General features: G+C 33.4%; 1 protein-coding gene across 1 annotated transcript in view; it reads left to right on the forward strand.

Annotated features, from left to right (window-relative positions):
* Positions 1-21,405, forward strand: part of LOC142983669 (uncharacterized) — a 119,639-nt gene that overhangs the window by 76,061 nt on the left and 22,173 nt on the right. The window contains exon 3 of the mRNA XM_076130655.1: positions 21,175-21,232. Within this exon, the coding sequence (XP_075986770.1) occupies positions 21,175-21,232 (58 nt within the window). The remainder of the gene's footprint in view (positions 1-21,174; positions 21,233-21,405) is intronic.

Genomic DNA, 21,405 nt, shown 5'->3' on the forward strand with positions numbered 1-21,405 from the left:
GGTGAGAAATAGAATATTTGCACGATGTAATTAATATTTAGTGGGAGGGAAAATAGAGGAAATTGGTTTGCGTCAGATGTTGTAAGCTCGTGGTTGAGAGAAGAAGCAGCATTGTTTGATGAAGTAAATCACAGAAGATTATGCGATGCGAGATTTTAATTATGAATGAAATGTTGTGATGAAAATTAACTGTTGCGAAACTTGCGAAATAGGTTGTACAAAGTTAATGCTGAGATTGTAAGTGTTATTAACTGTTTCGGAAAGCCAACTGAGATACAAATAGAATATTCTGTTTTTTTTTTTGATGACTTTTGTCTAACACTACTTGGCCATCATATGGTAGAGGTAAAAGATGATATAGATGCCCTAGAATAACAATCAAATCTTTTATTCATTTTATATAAAAAACTTTTGATACCCAACCTGATGAACGAAATTTGTTCTTCTACGTATCTTCTGCTATGAAATGTCACGCGTGGTGTCATTAGCAAGCAAAATACCACGCGAGGTGTGGGCATCAGTTTTTAACAAAATCATTAAAATAAGTGTATATTGCCAAGTCAAGTGATAGTCAGTATAAATAAAAACTCTTTCGTAAGAGTCAAAATAATAGTTGTCAAAAACTAACTAACTGGAACAAACCACAAACAAATTGAAAACTTAACGAGCGTGGTTTGCATGGAAAATGCAACAGCAATATCTGCGAGATGTAAATAGATTTTTCGTTAAAAGTGCCGTTCAAGCGATTGGCAATAACGTTTGAGTGATTAGAAATACACTCACACTCTATGACTAGCTTTTAAACGGTAGAGAGTACTTTAGTGCCAATATCAATGATTTTATTAGTTTATGAATTTCTATGTTGGCGGGATATTCTTTAGGCTTTGTTTGGGCGATATCACATCCGCATAATTTTTTTTTACTTTGTAATGATTAAACTGAATTATGTGTTTCTTTATATACTTTCACATTATGTCTTTTTATAAAAGATCCTTCATTAATTAATTCTTGTGGACTTTCAATGCTCGTACTATAAAAGAACGTAGAACTGAACGCCTAAACCACTAAAGTCATTTGGATAAGATTTGGCAAGGCTACAGAATAGCCTGGAGAAGCACACAGCGTTTATAAAAAAAAATCAGTAGTACAGCAATACGTATAAGTCTATAATGTTCCTCTAAAAGAAAAGGCTTAACCCACCAAATAATAATCGCAACCTAGTACTTTACATACGCATAAAGGATTTAAGTCCTTGAACACATTTGAAAAATGAAAATGAAAATGAAAAAACGTTTATTAAAATACACAAAATTAAAACATTATTATAACTTCTATCTTACAACTACTGAGATCATTTTGCGTATTGCAAGGTTACATAGTTGGTGACGTTCCGTGGTCCCCACACTAGGCAAGCCTGTATCGTGGGGTCCCATGACAGTGTATATCCCATAGTAATATCTCCAGCACTACACAATTAAGTTAAATAAAATAAAATTTCTTTTGTTATTGCTATAGACAAGAATTGCAAAAATAAAATATTTAAGTAACAAAAAATGAGAAAAAGAAAACATTATGTTAATAATAATAAGGCTTAAATAATACAACTTAAGTCTACCGAAGGTAACACATTTAACATCTCACAAAATAAATATAAAAAATATATGTATGTGTGTATATATATATAGAACATGATATGTATATATATAGTTATCATATATATGTATATATAGTACGTATATAAAATAAAAGAGTAAAAATTTAAAATTACATATAATAGTATAAATATATAAAATTATTACTTATAATTCAGATTATCAAAATGTTGTTACCAGACTTTCAGTTTCTTCATACGTGAGGTTAAGTATCCATTGAGTTATCTTAATTTTAACTTCTAATATAGTATTTGCGCGAAGGTCACAGAATTTAGCAGCTTTGTTGTATATGTGGGCTGACAAGAATGTATAAAAACGTTGGGCAAATTTAGTACGACAGGCAAAGACAGGTACGCGGAAAAGTCGACGAGAGATCATCTCATTATAATTTGCTAATGACAAAACTGTTCTGTGTTTTTTAAGAATCACCATACTTACGAAGAGTTTCCGGACGCTGTGTAACTGGCATTCTCTGTATAGGTGTATAGTTGGGTAGCGTCTGGGTTTCTTGAGCATGGTTTTTAGCACAGCACGCTGAGCACGTTCAATTTGGATCATGTGAGATTTGGCTGCACCGCCCCAGTTTAGAATGCAGTAGGTTAGCAACGATTGGCACATGGCGTAGTAAGTCATCTTAAGGGTTTCAATTGGAGCGACATATCTCAGCTGTCTTACTATATTAATTGTTTTCCTTACCCTAGCAGAGAGAAAATCTAAATGTGGTTTGAAGGTAAGTTTTTGGTCAATCATAACCCCTAAATATTTTATAGAAGCTGCTCGTTCAATACTATCGCAAGTACAGTCAGAGTTTTGAGTAACTTGGTTATCACATGTATGTAATTTCAATTGTACTGAGCTTGTAGGTGAAGATGCCGCTGTTTTGTGGAAGCAAATATATTTAGTTTTTTTAATATTGAGTGTGAGTAGGTTCTTATCTAGCCATTTTGATACTACAGAGATACTGTTTTCAGCATTATATAAGGTTTCATCCCAATTTTTACCTGAGAAAAGGATGACAGTGTCATCTGCGTAACAAATCATTTCAGAGTTGGGAATGGCTATTTTGTGTATGTCATCCATGTAGATGTTAAAGAGGGTAGGTCCTAAAATGCTTCCTTGGGGGACGCCATAAGTTATATCCCTAGAGTTGCTTAGCTGCCCGGCCACCCTAACACATTGTCTCCGCCCCATTAAATAACTTTTAAACCATTGGAGGGCAACACCTCTGATACCTTTGTTTTCCAGTTTTTTAATTAGAATTGGCACAGAGACTGTATCAAAAGCCTTAGCAAGATCCAGGAAAACACCAACGCAGTTTAATGACCTATCAAGGTTGGATACCAGAAACGACATTAAGTCTGATACAGCATCATCTGTTGATTTGCCATTGCGAAAGCCGAATTGCTTTTTAGAAATTAGCGAATTAACCTCGAGATATTTTACTAGTCTTTTGCTTATGATCCTCTCCAGTAATTTTGAGAACACTCCTAGCAATGATATAGGTCGATAATTGTCAGGCGTGTCTACGGCTCCAGTCTTGAAGATCGGACATACCATTGCTATCTTCCAAACATTGGGAAAGATTCCTGAGGCAATGCTCATATTAAAGATATCGGTAAGTGGTTCTATTATTGAATTTCGAATTGATTTAACTAATACATTATTAATGCCGTCCACACCAGGCGCCTTCTCGTTGTGTAAATTTATAATCGAGGCTTCTACTTCAGTCGTGTCTGTTGGTTCAAGAAATAGAGAATAAGATGGGGAGTCGGTGGTGTGAATACTGTTTGCAAGTAAGTTTTCAGTTGTTTTGGTTTTGTCTAATATTTTATTAGCTAAACGTTGTCCTATTGTGGAGAAATGTTCATTGCACATATCTAATGAGTGCTTCCAGTTATTTGATCCCTCAAGAGAAAGTAGTTGGGAAGGTTCAGAATTTTTGCTTGAAATGTGACAGATATTTTTAATAGCTCTCCATAGCTTCTTCGGTTGTCCTTTACTGTCTGTAAGTGTTTTATTGTCGTAAATATTTTTAGTCTTCCTTCTTATTTCATTAAAGTAGTTACGGTATCTAGTGTAAACAAGTTGGGCTATTGGATCATGGGGATTTTTCTTAGCACGCAGATGTAGACGATCCTTATGTCGCATACATCGCATAAGACCTGGAGTTATCCATGGCTTCAAGTTATGCTTTGATCTGCTTATCTTTTCTGTGAAAGTATGTTTGTCTATTGCCAATTGAAGTGTGTCCATGAACGTAGTTGTAGCTTTCTCAACATCAGTTTGATCTAGGTGTTTTTTCCAGTCTATCTTGCCTAATTCATCTTCAATGGCTGTTTCATTTCTTTTCAAAATAACACGCTTTGGTTTCTGAGTAGTGGTCTGCGAGTCGTTAATGCCAAGAATGATAGCATCGTGATCAGTTAGATCTAATTGACACACAATACCAACGGATGGAAATTTAGATCTTAAAAAGAAATGATCTAATAAAGAGGAGCCTCTGGTAGGTTTAGAAATAGCAGGCATTAAGCCGTGTTCTGCCAAGAGACAAAGGTATTCAGTACAGTATGGATCATCCGACAAGTTTGATATATCAATATTTATGTCTCCTGTTAGAACTAAAGGACGTCTGTTATTGTAAAGTTCTAGATTGGAGTCTAGAGAATTTAGGAAGTTGTCAGCTTTCCTGAAAGATGGTGAACGATATACGGCAAAGATGGTGATCATATTGGGAATTTCTACTATGATGCAGTCTGCGTCGTCAAGTATGGGTTCCTTACTTGTCGCGTTCCAATTTTCTTTGACGTAAACTACTACGCCACCATTTTGGTTGTTACATTTAGATGTTTTGTGGTGAGTAAAACCCGGTATCTGTGGTATGGTACTTAATTCATTAAGCCAGCATTCTGTTAGACAGAGTACATCAAAATTGTTATGTAAGCGCTTTAATACTATAATAAAGTCATCGAAATTTTTGTTAATGCTCCTGATATTCAGTGTCAGAATTTTAAAATTATATGACGGTGTTAGTATCTCTCCGCATTTCTCAGCCTCATCAATAACATGGCAATCAATAACATATGTATCTAAAGCATCACCTATTATATCAGTCATCATTTAAATTATTAAATATCAAAGTATAATAAATATATCTCAATAGTTTAATAGGATTGCCAAAGTTATGAGCTAGTAGAGTCTTTGCGTGAAGGATTGCATTTTTAGGATTATGTCTAGTATTACTGATCTGTGTTAAGTTACAAGAATTAATAGATATATAAAATAAATGGTATGCGTTTGATACATCTAGTAATATAATATTTATCATTAATATATATTTATATAAGCTGTGGATATATATTAAATTATAAATAAATAGCATTATCATATGACAATAAGAAATATAAACATAATAAATAAAAGTTGTATATGTAAGTAAGGAACTATTAGATACATTAAAACTTATCGCTATTAGACAATTATTAGTAAAACATGTTATACATTTCAGGGTGCATCTTTGCTGATAAAGTAATTTTCTATTTCTTGTGTTGGTATACATCATTACTAAAATTCTTAGGTGAAGTGGAAATACCTTCAAGGTCATCAAGGTTGCGGATGCGCGTACCTGGTTTCCCATTTGCTTTTCTGATGTAGACAGCTCCACGGCTAACGAAGCATTGTGCAAATCCGGATTCTTTAGCTTTGATACGAGCAGCTCGAAATAAACTCCGGTTACTTTACTACTTTTCGGTTACTAATTTGATATTCTACTTAGATTCTAAGTGACAAAGAGCTTGAAAATACACGAGCTAATTTGAGATTCAGAGTGTTATTTAGAGCGAGATTTATTTGCAAGTGAAATTTGTTTAAAAAGCTCAAGTTGATGCTCTCTCAGATTAGTGCCGTGAGATTGCAGTTTATTTGTTAAATGTTCTGCTTCTCACGAATTCTGGTCTTGGGTATTAGGCTGTTTGTTTCGGTAAAAATGTGTTGAGAATTATGTGATGGGTTGTACAATTGGAGTAATATTGGCAACCTAAACGGCACTCTGAAAGCCGAAAATAAATTATAATTTCATAATTAACCATAGAGGTATATTATGTATTTTCCTTAACATCAAATGTACCTATATGTTTCACATAATTATATGTACATTTGATGTTAATGTTTGATTTAAAAAAATAATACGTTCTTGAGTGGGGTACTTATTTGGAGATCATTACTTATCCCAAATTTGCGTTCACAACCGAACTATTAGAGTACAATTATAAGTATTTCTCGCTCCAAAACACACTGTACACTGGTATGCCAGTGTACCTGAAATCGGCTTTCAAACTTTGCAGCCAACTTCTCGACGCATCTCAAATGTACTCTATACTAGTATTTAGTCCATTGTCTATATAAAGTGTAGCTTTTAAATAAAGTTTAGTTGACCGCCATCGAGCGAGCGGAACAGGGGAATGCACTATCCGGCATTAACTCTACGTATTCCGGACTGCGCTTATCGGGCAGCGAGAATGGAAATAATTGTTTATTCAGCCACCATTTATCGGTGCATTCGTTATTATTAATAGACTTTCGCTTTGTTTTGCGTTCCACAGTCCAATAATGTTATTGGGTCGGATAATTTTAAATATATTGACCTGAATACGGGACTGGTGGGCGAAACAGGGTCGGATTCAGTTTCCGTCATAGTTCAACTTTTAAAATATATTTATTTGTAGGTATAATATGCTCTTCCGTTTTTTCTTTTAAAAGTATAACGAAAAGGGCGTTAGACGAGTAATAGAGTGCAGACGTCTTTTATAAAGATACGTCTGCATCGAGGTCTGTTTAAAATATTTATTCATTTACGAAACTACATTTAACTATTATTATTATATATCTTCGTTTAATTCTATTCTGATTGCGCCGTACACTGATAAACTATGAAGTATAAAAAATAACTGAATAACTGTTCCAGTATAGAAAATTGCTAAAATTGGGTGACAAAGATAAAAACAGACGATAACAAACTCTTATATGTCAAAAATATCTGTCAGCTTTTTGACATAAAAGAATTTCAGAATTTGGCTTTATAATGTATTTGTGCCCATAGCTGTACAAATGTAGGAACAGAGTTTGTGTTTCGGAATAATGGTAGTCTCTCATTAGTAGTGCGGTTTTTGGCTCAGGCACTATGCGAGAGCAACTGCTTAGAGTAGCTTCTGTTTTAACTGAGCTCAACGGTTAAATAATTTTAGCTAAAGCTTGAAATATACAGCTGAGAATACTGCGTTTATTTATTTATAGCAGCTGTGCAATTGTATGTTTTATTGTTTTGTTTATACTCAGTTTATTGTATGAAGATGTTATTCTTCTGAATTTTATTTGCGAAAATCCAAAAGAGGTTATAAATTATTTGAAAAACTATTCTATTGTTAATAGTAGCATTTGGTTGGAGGATGCGTATTTTAAGGAAAATAAGCATACGTATGTAAAATCACGCCATTTTAACTTATGAGGGCAGGGCCTAAAAACACCGCTTGCAAAAATTTGTGTGAAAATAAATTGTGTTGTTATTTTTTGGTACTTTCTTCTGATACAGCAAATTAGAAAAAAACAAGATATTGTCATAGGTACAAAAATTGTGTTCATTTATTTCATATGAATGAGATTATGATGTCAGGATTTTTACTTAATTTAAACATCGCCAAAAGTCCCTGTTCTCCTCATATTTCATTTTCGTAATATTAAATTCAGCAGCACGAAATCAGTTAGAGGTTCAAGGTGCCTTGTTTAAAGCCGGGCTGTCAACTTCACACCTCAGCGCCTCTATGATTATGTATGCACGAAATTGTCCAAGCGTTCTCCACGCTAGGGGAAGGGATGTTTAGACATGAATTTTCGGATACGAACTCAACTACGGTTACGGTTTCGAATTAATTTTCGGATAAAATTTTGAATACTTTTGCATAAAAAATAATGTTGGATTTTCCATCAATTTTGTATAGTTTACAATAGCAGATATTACATAAAAAATGTTAAGTGAAAACGAATAGATAAGTGATTTAGACAGCACGAAATCAGCTTCACCAATATTTTCATGAATTTCATGAAATAAATGGTCCAAACGTCCTCCACGTTAGGAGTTGGGAAGTGTCAGGATAATATTATTATATAATTTAGGATCCGGATGTGAATACAGATACGTTTTCATACTTAGTTTTAGATACATGGTCTGTTATGGATATGACATGCATTTAGATTATACATTAATTTCAGATAGTTTTCGTCAAAAATATTAAATTTTAAGAAATTGCTTAACAAAAAGACAAATGGGTATTAAGACGTTACAGTTACTGAAAGACTTTTATATCAAATATCCGATAGCTTCGGTTACGGAGACTCATAACATCCCTACCTGCAACGACGAATTAATATTTCGAAGACTTCAATTTCTATTGAGCTTCAGTGGAAATATATTCAGGTTTAATTGTGTAAAATTTTCTATACAATATGAGACGCTTTGAGAGTTATTCGTGGGTGAATTATTAGAGAAGAATTACGCGTTTAGCAATTTGGGAAGACGTGATTGCATTGAAATTATATTAAAATATATTGTGAGCAGAATCAGGAATGAGATATAGTACGATATGATTTAGCGCGGTAGTACTGTTAGTAAGATGCTTAATTGACTGCGTGCGTAGGTTTTGAATTGTTTACATATTGTTTAAAGATGAGTTGGGCATGATTTTACTACTTTTACGAATTTTGGTACTCACAATAAATTAATGAAAAGTATCGAAGTCACTTTTATCTATTGGACAGTTTATCCGGCACTTGTTTTGATAGCCGTGAAACTGGCCCTATGACTACTAAGACCAACAATAGGTATGTTAGGTATTATCACCATCAATGAATCCCAGTCAGTTAAATATCATAACTTCAATCTTGCGTATATAAAATTGTTCTCACAATTAAGAGTTTTAAAACAGCCAAAGAAAAACTACACGCTCTTATAAAAATAAACTTAAACGGTACAAGTAAAAGCTTTATTAAAACTCTAACCGTTAAGAGTAAAACTTAAGTTCTAATTGTCTTTTTTGTAATCCCTTCAGTATAATAATAGAAAACAGCTCCCTATCCTATCATCGCACAGTCGGTAGTTAATTTGGTTCGTTAATTAAGTTGGAATTAGAAAAAACCTCGGGGGCACCGTACAGAAAGATTTAGATTTTCATTTTGTTGCAACCGATGTAAGGGTAGTTCTACTTTTGTTCTTGAAGTATATAATTGCATCAATTATTTCGTATTTACTGTCAAGACTATTGTTAACTGAACGATTTGAATTCTATGATATCACCGCACTGTTAATTTTAAAGTTTTTGGGAATTAGAAGAAAATACAAATAACTTATGTTTTATTGGATTGTGATTTGAGAAAATTGGTTTGATTTCATTTAACAACGTTATTTAAGCAATGAATACAGTACTATACTGTAACATTTGACTGTGTTTTATTAGATCGTATAAATTGCTATACTGTAACATTTGACTGTGATTCATTAGATCGCATAATATTAGGTACTTATTTATTATAATAATTTGAGTATGCCAAAAATATAGAACAGCTTAAAATAAACAGTAATTGCTTAGACTGTAAACTTGTATTACATGTTTTAACATATCAGCCGCGAATAAACCAAATGGACACGCAGTAAGACATAAACTCAAAATAACGTAAAATTCAACCAAATAAAAAAATAATTTATTCTCCATAAAGGACACTCCTAAAAAGTATCATTTCCATTTTATTATATACTAAAACTTGTCTTTATTTCCGATAAATTCACTGATAAAAATAATCATTAATGATATTACACCCTTAGGCTCTATGGACCATTTGGTCCGTACTCGGCAGTTAACTAAAGGGTTCATAAACGTTAATATTAATTAATTGGAGTGTTTCAGGAAGCTATGGCTATTCTATGGCGGGAAAGTACCTACTTTTATTTATTTTATGGGATGCCTTTCGATACCTAAGTTTGTCAGGAATACAGAATAGAATGCTGGGATACCAGGTTTCTTAAATAGTTTTGCTATCAATCATTTTTGAAAGCTTAACGGGAGATTTTTTTATTGCTACTGCGTAGGTATAGTTTAGAAAAAAAAACAAAGTACAGTTATTGTTTTATATTGAACAGTAGCTGATTGCCTTTACATACAGACTATTAGAGGATTACCTTAGAATTAGACTGCTAAAACCAATGAGTATAATATGTAGACATGTCACATACAAACTCGAACTCATGTAAAGTTGTACGAATAGCCAAGTTCTACTTATATTATAAATGCGAAAGTTTGTGAGTACTCTTTCACGAACGAACTTATGAACGGATTTTACATTTTATATTTTATTTTCAAAGAGAGTTTATAACCTAGATTAATGCATAGAATACTTTTTACCCCCAGAAATCCTTTTACGCGGGCAAAGTGGCAAGCAAAAACTAGTAATTACATATACATATAAGTTGTTCGGCACTTCTTCCCTGACTTTTCCACAGACAGAATAACACCAACTATTAACAAACACACTAAAAGAAACACCCTAATAATAAGACGTGAAATAAAGAAAAAAGTTCCTCGACAACTGCTAAAGTTAGGGTGAATATCCCAGTTATAGTCCGCGACGGAAACTGTGGGCCAATAACTTCGCTTTGTCAATACGAACGGGTCATTGGGTCAGTTAAATGGGCCTCGATGATTGGATGTGACGGTTATTGTGATTGCCACCCTAAAGTTAGTTACAGGGTGATAAAAATACTATCTTTTCTTTATTTGTTTTGTGTTGTAATATTGTAATGAAGTCTTGGGATCTTTCGGGGTCAATATAATCCTTGTGGTGGTCCTAAAGATATGATAATTGAATATATGATAATTTTTAAAACTAAGGTGGTAAGGTACGATATTTAAGAACGAATTGATTGGTTTATTTGTTGTATTATTTTTGAATTATATTTTATTCTTATAAAATAATGCCGATAGAAGATCAGAATGTTACCAATGCTGATGACCAATCAGCCTTTTACGTCGCGTTTGCGTTGCGCTCAGTTAACTAGACTTGTAATATAAGTATTTTTCATATAAGTCGTTAGATTTTTTCTTAATTGTATATTACAATTAAAGCTTCTATTATTCGTAAATAAATATTGAGAAAACTCAATCAGTTTCCTAAACCAATTCTATTGTACAAAGTTCCGCATTCGCGAAATATTGTTAGAATTTCATACATCCATTATTTTCACGAATATAACAAATCAAAACGGGGTAATAAACAAACGAACACAAAAACAAACATCACATCACAATAGAATTTTTAATTTCTTACATGCAATTGTTGATCATGGTTTTTTGTTACACATAAATTTGTAACATAACTCTCGGTGTGATTTCCATTTAACAAACGTTTATTATTTAAAATGGCTATATAACATGGCTATGGCTATAAATCTTCGGAAACATGGTAGAGGTTGATGAGTTCTTCGTATAAAATATTTGATAGTAGAAAACAACATGAAATTGCACCTTGGGTCATTATTTATTCCGCGTTTCTCTAACTTGTTCTGGAATATAAAAAAACAACAATAGCAACCACACTTACATAGGGATCAATTTGTTACTATTCAACTCATCACATATAATATGTCCCGAATCTCTTAATATTTATTTACCACTTCAATCATTATTGCAGCCAATTTATACAAAACTATTTAACCAAATAACTATTCACGAAAACCGTTTGACAATACAACTATAAACAAAACTGATTTCAAGTTTAAAAAAAACATTCTTGTTTATTTCATACATCCGTGGCGTGTTTGGCATTTGACTGGAGCCTACCGTAGCGTAAACCATGCAAGCTTGGAATGACTTGGTCACGGGTTAACCAGTGTATTAGAGCACATACCACGGGGTTGGATACGCCCGGTTCAACTTGCGTAATAGGCATTGTAGGCTCTAGGTAGTATTATGTGGCTGTTACGATGTTACCTAGCTATTCCTAGATATTACACATATTGCTAGATATTACTACATATTGTTTCTTATTAATAATATTTAGCTCATTAATCTTAGTATTTAATTATTCATTTTCAACCTGCTATTGTCATTACTTACCCCCGGTTTCTGAGGTATATTTAGCGGTATTTTATCTATTCAATAGCGTTTAAACTTATGTAAAAAAACGCAATTGAAAAGATAAACTGCCATTAAATGTACTCAGAAACCGGGGACTATTCAACTCAAATCAAGAATGTTTAACCAATTGATAATTATGTAATGTATCCACGTGTAATAATACTATTATCTTCATTTAAACATCAATTCTAAAGTACACATATCTTTAATTGCAATGTTATTAAACAATTTTTAGACAGCTCCAAAAGATTTACCGCAGTTAGCTTCTGCCCTGTTTTTCAACATAAGTATAATGTTTCAAGAAAATCTTCACGTAAAATTTCTATTATTGTAAATAGCTACGCTAAATAAAAGATATTTCGACACAAATGTGTTCTCTCAGCGATTGTGAAGAGAATCACCATATTCGGACGTTTGGGACGTATTATTCAGTTGTAGGCCGCGACCCGACTGACATATTGTTCCATGAGGGAATCTAAATAACAACCCTTAGTTGTTTCTTAAAGGACCCTTAGTTTGCGATCTGTTTTATCTTTGAAATTTACGTGTGCTGGAAAATATTTATGAAATCTTTTTTTACGAGTTCTAGCAATCAGAGGCTAGAAATTCTATTGTAATCGGAATAAATTCGTTGCTATGAAACGTAACCTGAAACTCAGACATGACAGATGTCTGTGCAAAAAAATGCACTGAATTGAGAACCTCCTCATATTTACGAGTTGGTTAAACAACTTAATTTAAAGTATGGATGGCCAGAACAGTGAACACATACCGTTTGTAATAAAACCGTACGTAATAATGTGTAAGCATTTTTATAAAACATAATTTAGCATTAATCCGATTCAATAACACTACAACACAAGCAAAACATATCAATCAGCACAACAAAAGCTTATTCAAAATGTTAAACACGAATATTAGTTACACTATGAATGGTCGTGTGCATTGTGAAAGGATTACCTAATACAGTCCTTTCATAGCCCGGTTATCTAGGATTAGCCGTTCAACAGACTGGCATTATGCACAATTTAGATATCGCTGTGGTATTTTCTATTGTATCGGATGTAATTAGATCGTTGGCTTTGAATATGTATAGGGATTAGTTGATTAGCTGACTGCAAATTTGATGGCTGTGGCAGTGGTCAGTTTTAATTAAAACTGGCGAAGTATGTATAACTGCAAACATTATTTAAAGATGAGTTATTTTCTTATTGAAGAGAGTTTTTAAGATTGTAGTTGTTATGGTAGTTAGCTCATTGCTATCACTGTTTAAGTGGTGTTTGGATATCTCATGTCTTACAAATAGTGTAGTGCGTCCAATATTATTGTTTTAAAAACGTGTGTGTTATAGGTCATTCTAAGTGCCAGAATTGTCTAAAAAAATCGATGGTTTTGGCATAATTAAAGCGAAACCTAGCTCTATTTATAGGGAAAAAAATATATAATACAACTCATTATGTATGTATGTACGTGCAAACTAATTCTCATACACATATTTTGTAAACAAAAGACACCCAAAACTTCTAAACGAGACCAACAAGGAAACGTAAAATTTTACCAATTCCGAACAGGACGTCGCAAACCACAGAATAACTAACACAAGAGGAAGAGCATGACTCGTGTGCCATATGAAGTATGTCTAGATATACCTACCTTAGTACTAACTTAAAAGATGACACTAGAAGCACGCAGATAGAATTCAAACATAAAGCACAATTTATTATTGCAAAATACGACTTCAATGTCATTGAAATATGACTATAGCGCGATTCTGTTCAGTCAGTTCTGACTGAATACAACTGAACTATTTTGGCAGTTCATTCTATTTAGAATGTACTGCCAAAATAGTTCTTACGACGCCCATCAGAGGCGCTGATCAGAATTTCATACATAATTTCTAGATGACAGGTTGGTTGTATGTAGTCGATAGCAGTTGGGAATCGAGCTACTGGTCATTTTAATTTGTAATAGTTGCTTATTCCTTTTCATATTTCAATGTACGTTAAATGTCATCAGCCGAGTTTGGCCACAGCCATCTTTAAAATAGTATGACATGCCATTTCCTCTTGTGTTAGCTATTCCGTGTCACAAACGCGCCTTAATACAAAATTCAGTTCGCGTTCGACAATCGTTAGCTCCACCTGTTTCTACGGCATACATCGAGTGCCATTACTGCTTAATCGATATAAGAGAGGTCTTCAAGGGCGTAATTTGAGAGGCTCTTCATCTTGAAGCATGTTGTCACTTATAACGAGGTAAAAGTGGCGAGGGAACCAGCTTCCGATATTCTTTCCTTTGAAGAAGGTTCGGTGTTTTTGTTTTTAATGTTATGTTGGTTTTTGAGTTTGCATCTTTAATAAGTGAAACAGATTTAATGATACCGAACTACTTTATTCATTTTATTGAATGGTGTATATGGATTAAATTAATAAAAAAATGGCTTCCTATATTTGCTTATTAAATTGCCTATTAAATACTTATTAGAATCACAAAACTGGGGTCAGGTTTAAATTACAATATGAACCAAACAGGAACTCAATACGTATGGGCACCTACTTGGTACCCTACATGGGCACAAAGTGGGACAATTTCGCCGTCGGACATACGTACTTTTAAGCAGTACTGCTGTATGTTAGTCTTCTCTCAAGATCTAGAGACTACATCATAGTTTACCGCTCTCTTTAAGAGCATTGAGACGAAAACTTAATCTATACTAATATTATAAAGCTGAAGAGTTTGTTTGTCTGTTTGTTTGAACGCGCTAATCTCAGGAACAACCGGACCGATTTGAAAAATTAACAACCAATAGGAGCAAAGCAGCAGTAAAAAATGTTCCAAAAACGGGGAACATTTCGACCCATTCTGTCTTGTGACGCAAGCGAAGTTGCGCGGGTCAGCTAGTATAAAAATAAAGTGCACCTAAAGCTCAGAAGTATCAGCTTCATTGTGAAATACGAAAAATAAAGAGTAAAATAATGAATACAAATGCACTCACTAAAAGTAGTTTATAAAAGGTAATATGCGAGTTTTCAGAGCGTGGTTTTTATAAATTAATATTAACGTATGGTGCATACGAATACATTATTATTTTTAAGTGCGGTAACTTTTTAATGCGCTGCTGAAAAACTAGTGTAAAATTTTACGCTTTGCTAGAGCTCTTAACTTAAAATAACTTTTTATTTGGTTCGCTAAACACCTTACTTGTTTGTATTTCGAAATATATTTTATTTTATTTTCCTTTGTTAGGCCAGTGGCTAATGTTTCACAATTATTATATTTTTACTTTTTTTACCTACATTATGTTGAAGGCTACACTTTAATTAAAAGCTACTCATTGCAAATTATTCGACTGTAAACGGGTATTATATGCAATTAATCGCAAAGGTTTATGAAACCCTGATTGTCGCCCGACGTTTCGACCAAGTTACACCGATCAAGGATACGGGCTAATATATGAAAAGACTTAAAGCACTTTGTCCGAACCAGGAATCGAACCTGAAACCTAGTATAAGCTGTTGAATACACCACCATCCAGACCATAGAGACAAGTTTTGAGTAAAATAATTGTTTAATTTAAAATATTTTCCAATCGTATCACATTTAATTACTCCAAATATCACCAACTACAATCTTAGGTCGCAAATCAGTTTCCAACTCCAGTTTAGTTTGTATTGAATACATTAGAGGTCGTTCCACTAATGAAACGTTCTCGCCTTTGATTTAGGTAAGACTTGAATTGGGGCGGTTACCCCAATTTATGAAGTTTATGTTATTTGGTTAGTAATGAATTCAGTTGATTTTAATCCTTTACGGACTGTCAAAATGTTAACTAATCAGCCCAACTTTTGTTTACGAGATTATAAGGCATTTGTCTTTCTTACTACTACTTTTTGTCACAAAGAAGATTAAGGATTAGATTTAGTCAAAAAAAAAATCGCAATTTTCTTCAGTTTGCTTCTAATTCAGCGTTTTGACAATAACCTCTTATGTTGCGATGGTCCAGCACCATTTTTAATCGGACATCGATGACGATGTCCGATTAAAAAAATCATCGATTTTTCTTAGATCGATGTTATTAATAACCAATGTTTAGTTGTCAAGCATAAATAAACTTTCAACATCAACACTCAAAGCTTAAATCAGAGCAGTAATAAATCTATCACACAAATTCTTCATATTCCTCAAATCCTCAACTACTAACCAATCAATCTCTATTTATTGGCATGTGCACGTTTATTTGCAAATATTTGCTGCACCAATTGGATTTACACAAACATTTCATTGGCGCTATTACGACAGACTGGCTTTAATAGTCAGTTTCATTGAAGCTTTTGGATTATGGCAGCTTGTCAATTTCATTAGTGTTGATAGTTTGAGAATATTGATACACTGACTTTGTTTAAAGTTCAAGTGACTTTGATGACCCTTTTGAGAAAAAATGCTAGTGTTGGTGTTAGAATGTATGTCTAGTTTATTACATTACACACAAGCAAATAAAATATTAAACTTTTATATCAACAACAAAATATACTTACACTACCGTCGCTGTCCATATCTTTATTCGTCGATTTGCCTATTGTAATACTACGCAATTTAAAAAGGGCCCATCATATTACAAATAAATTATGCCAATAAAAATAAAATTACGAAATAAATATTGATGTATGATATCGAGCTTTTTTTCTAGTACTAAAAGTGACCACGATACAATCGAACTTTCATACTGATCACTAATACCAAAGCTATAAAAATTTTTTTATAACGAAAACAATTAAAGTAGCTCTATATCACAGTAAACAGTATATTCAGTCATAAACTTCGATTTCACGTAACATTTAGAGTAAACATAAATCTACTCAAAGCTACGGTTAAATTCAAATTGTTCTGCTTTAGCCAATACAATGGCTTAATTAACTTCCAATCTGTGGTACCACGTGAATTGCATTCTGTGGTCTAACGAGATTGTCTTAGGAGTTAATAAATGGACAATCTGAAGCCAGTTGGAAGAAACATTGCTTGGTTAAGAGTAGCATACATTTTGACATTAGACAGTGTTATTAATAAATCTATTTTGGTCGGTATTTGCAAGGTAATTACGAGTATTATTCACAAACAGTAGCTCAATTCTGTATTGCTGTCGACTACCGACAACCGACCTGTCATCGATAAATTTTGTATGAAAATTCGATCAGCGCCTCTGACGGGCGTCGTAGAAACTTTTTTAAGTCAGTCTAAATGTCGAAATGTCGATAGCTAGCCGGTTGTCGGTAGTCGATAGTGGTAGAGAATCGAGGCACAGTACATCCACACAGTACAGCTCGTGTAGAAAATTTAATTACCTATTTCAGCTCCTCAGGAAAACAATGCGTGAACGTATTCAACTAGATATCAAAGTAAATCTAGGTACATTTCATACTATATACATTTCATCAAAATCGATTTTATGGCTTAGTTTTAGCAAGGTAACAAATAAACAGACAGGAGTACGAAATACATAAAGTCCAGGAATTATTTTATTTCCGTGTGGAATGACATTTTAATTTGGTAAATACCGAAAGCATTTATTTTAAGCTGTCGTCATTGCGGTCTACTGTTTAATTAAATCAAATAACACGCAAAAAGTAAACAATTTATCCAAGTTCAAGTCGACATCACTGATCCTGGTCTAATTAATTTTATCCAAAAAGGTCCGCGTTCTAAAATTAAGCTTGTTTTTTATTTACTCAATTAAAAGGCTGCGAGCAAGGAAGCAGAGCGAAGCGTTTTCTAAACGTTTTTAGACTTCACCACACATCTTTAGCAGCAAATGATATTGAATGAAAGGATATGGTGTCAATATATACGAATTGACTGACATCTACTTAGACATTTTTTAAGAGAAAATGTTATTATGATACATTAGGATTTTCCGACTGATCCAAGTAAAGAGCATAAATGATCATCGTTGAAAATATAAAATAACCATAAAACTTAAGTATGAACCTTTTATGTATGGTAGCTGATACAATTCCCGGCTTAGTGGTGGGATAGGTAGCATACCTACTCCTACAGGTTCTAATAAACCAGCGTAATAAAAAATATGTTGCAGGTAAATTTACAACGGCATTACAACGGGTAGGATGATCTACGATTTTACGATCAACCTTTTCAAAAGTATTAATCGTGTTGAATGCAACACTTAACCTTCCACAACATTCTCTACACTAAGATTAACACAAAGTTTCACAACCGTTCCTCATTCGTAACTACAGTAGTATAGTTCCAATAACTTTAGTACTTGCCTTAGGATCACGTTCTTGAGACTTGCTAGGAAATAGTGTGCGATGTCTGATACATTCTTGCAAGATTGAGTAGTAAACAGCGTGAGGGTTTACTGCTTGGCTTTCGATTCTCAAATATTTAGGAATACACTGTAGCGGGATCATGTGCACTTGATACTGTAAATAGTAAAGTACTTGGATAATTTCTTTTGAGTATACAATGCTGTAGCTCGCTTCTCTACTACAATCGACTCCCGACAACCGGCTAGCTATCGAGAAATTTCACATGAAAATCTATATAGCACCTCTACCGGACACCGTAAGAACTATTTTGGCAGTATATTTTAAATGACAAACTTTCAATTTGACAGTACCGTCTGTAGAAAATTGAGCTACTGTCAGCATTGCATAAATAGCAGCTCTTTGCAAAGTGCAATGTAGAAACTGATAAGATACTTCTTATCAATTCAATTGACATACTTGAATTTGAGTTGAATTTTATTATGGTAAATAATGGAATTTTAATAAAGTCTAGAAGAACTTAAAAGTAAAACGCAACTGAAATTGCTAGCAATTTCAGTTGCGTTTTACTTTTATTTGCCGATAATAATTAATCAGTATATTGTCGCAAAATATATTATGATGTTTTAACTCACAGGGTTTTTCACACACACTTGTTCATAGCTTTTAAGCCTCTTACTACCACGTTACAGTAAACTCCCTATCAAATTCGCTCTCGCTTCTTCTAAACATGAGGCGCAGATTTTTTTCTACGCAATATTTACAGTGTAATTTACTTTTTCTGCACGTACATTGAAATTTTCTTTCAGTACTCTTTAGTGCCTCTGGTTTGTTCCCTTTGTTGAATTTTAAGTAACCCCGTGTATAAAACTGTTAATACATTTTCTTGCAAACGATTGAAAACTGTTTAGTTAAATATCCCCCTAATGAACATGCTATATAAGGCATAAGTAGGTTTTTTAGAGATGGTAGAAGGATAATTATTTAGCGATTGCCTTGAAAGTGAAGTGAAAAAAGAATTTTTAAAAATACTCGATACTTTGATAGGGTTAATCATTTATTTTATAAGTTTGGCGTGACAATTGAAATTGCAGTTGCCAGTATGTAGGAATCTAGGGGCACGGAAGTGCCCCCGCAAGTCGAGCAGAAAAAAAAGCGGCACGGCCGTAACATCCTTTTCTCGAAGCAATTCGGGCTATTTTTGACACCCCTATAATTTCGTTGTGGATAAAACAAGAAGCCTGGATTTTCAGCAACTAATCAGTAATTGTATAAATACGGTATATTTAAAATTTCAGTCAATTTTCTAGGGGCACGGAAGTGCCCCCGCAAGTCGAGCAGAAAAAAAAGCGGCACGGCCGTAACATCCTTTTCTCGAAGCAATTCGGGCTATTTTTGACACCCCTATAATTTCGTTGTGGATAAAACAAGAAGCCTGGATTTTCAGCAACTAATCAGTAATTGTATAAATACGGTATATTTAAAATTTCAGTCAATTTGAACCAGTAGTTTAAGAATGACAACTTGTTAAAATTTTGAATTTTGTCACTCACTGATTCACTGACTCACTGACTCACCGATCATCAAAAGTCTAAGGTACTTCTAGCAGACATAGAAGCTTAAAATTTAGAATACAAATAGGGTTTAGTGTCTTTATCATGGGAAAAATCAAATATTTTTTAATTTCGATCCAGTTTTTTAAATACACCAACTGCAACAATAACTTTGTAATCCCATATAAATATATAAGATTACAAGGTTACATTTGCAGTTAATGAATTATGATTACTGTAGAAAATAAAATAAATAGGTACCTACTATATAAGGCATAACGGGAGGGGGGTATAGGGTGGGTAAGGGTGTTTAGCTCATGAAACTGAACAACATTCCCATAGGAAAATATGTTGAATTATGAAAAAAAAACGTCTTTCCATACAAATTGGACTTATGTTCGCTCTACAAAAAGAAGTGAGATGCCATCAAAAACATTCTGTAAAAACCTCAAGTCTCGCCGTAAAAAGTGGTGAGATCTACATATATAATACCAAGTCGATTAATCTATTTAGTCTCTACTTAAAGGACCTTCTGTCTTAAGTTATTACGTATGTTATTATCATGCCAATTTAAAAAAAAAAACCTTTAAAACAAACAGATCGACTTGGTCATCGCAAGAAAACACAAATTCGCCATTAACATTTCAGGAGCATTAACTTCTCGTCGTGCTGTGTAGTGTGATACATACTAATAATCAAATCATGCGATGGCCAGGTCGGTCTATTTGTTTTAAAGGTATTTTTTTTTTAATTGGCATGATAATAACATACGTAATAACTTAAGACAGAAGGTCCTTTAAGTAGAGACTAAATAGATTAATCGACTTGGTATTATATATGTAGATCTCACCACTTTTTACGGCGAGACTTGAGGTTTTTACAGAATGTTTTTGATGGCATAATAATTTACGTTATGATCGGAGTAATCATCAGAAATGCAAACGGTAATAAGTAGGTTCCATGCATAGTAAATCTAGTAGGGTTTTTTTTATTTTGCCAATAAAGAAATGCTCTGCCTCTTTATGGATGTTGATGGATTGAACCAAAAATACTACTATAAAGGTTGATGTAGTAAATGTTTATTGTATTGGTCAAAATTGTTACTTCTCTTTAGCCTATCTATGACAGAAAAGGCCAATGGTACAAAAAAATGGAACATAAAAATGTTCCATAGAATGTTTTACAGGAACGATATCTTAAATCAAACCGAACAACAGCCAATTTTTTTTCTGAATTTAATTTTGAGAGAAAAATGGCAGTCTATATTATTTTATTGTTATATCTCACACCAGTCCACTTCACCCCTACTACGTAGGGCTGCCATAAAACACACATTACGATTTTTTTTCCTATTTTCCCAAATTTGCATATTCGAGGCTTGAAAGGAGACTTTGGTGTCGAAAAAAGCGGGGTAATGTTTACACAATAAAGTTTATTTTCCTTTGTACGTGACGGACCGCTTAATTATATCTTTTTGCGCCTGTTTTGTTTATGTTGTGTTGTTTTGTTTCAGAAATATGTAAGCGAGTTGACGACCGTACGCGACTGTGTGCCGACGTGCAGTGAAAAGGGTAATATACCTTTGTTTATTTTACGTAATATAAAGGAAATTAGCCCTGTTGCCTAAACAAGCCTGTGTGTACAGGATAATGTTGTTTATTTGATACATTATTTTTATGCTAATATGTGTGTTTTTTCGTATTTCCGAGTAAGAAGATAGGGAAACAACTTTTTTAAATACATG

Source organism: Anticarsia gemmatalis, chromosome 24, assembly GCF_050436995.1.
Source record: "Anticarsia gemmatalis isolate Benzon Research Colony breed Stoneville strain chromosome 24, ilAntGemm2 primary, whole genome shotgun sequence".
In the NCBI taxonomy this organism is placed as follows: Eukaryota; Metazoa; Arthropoda; class Insecta; order Lepidoptera; family Erebidae; genus Anticarsia; species Anticarsia gemmatalis.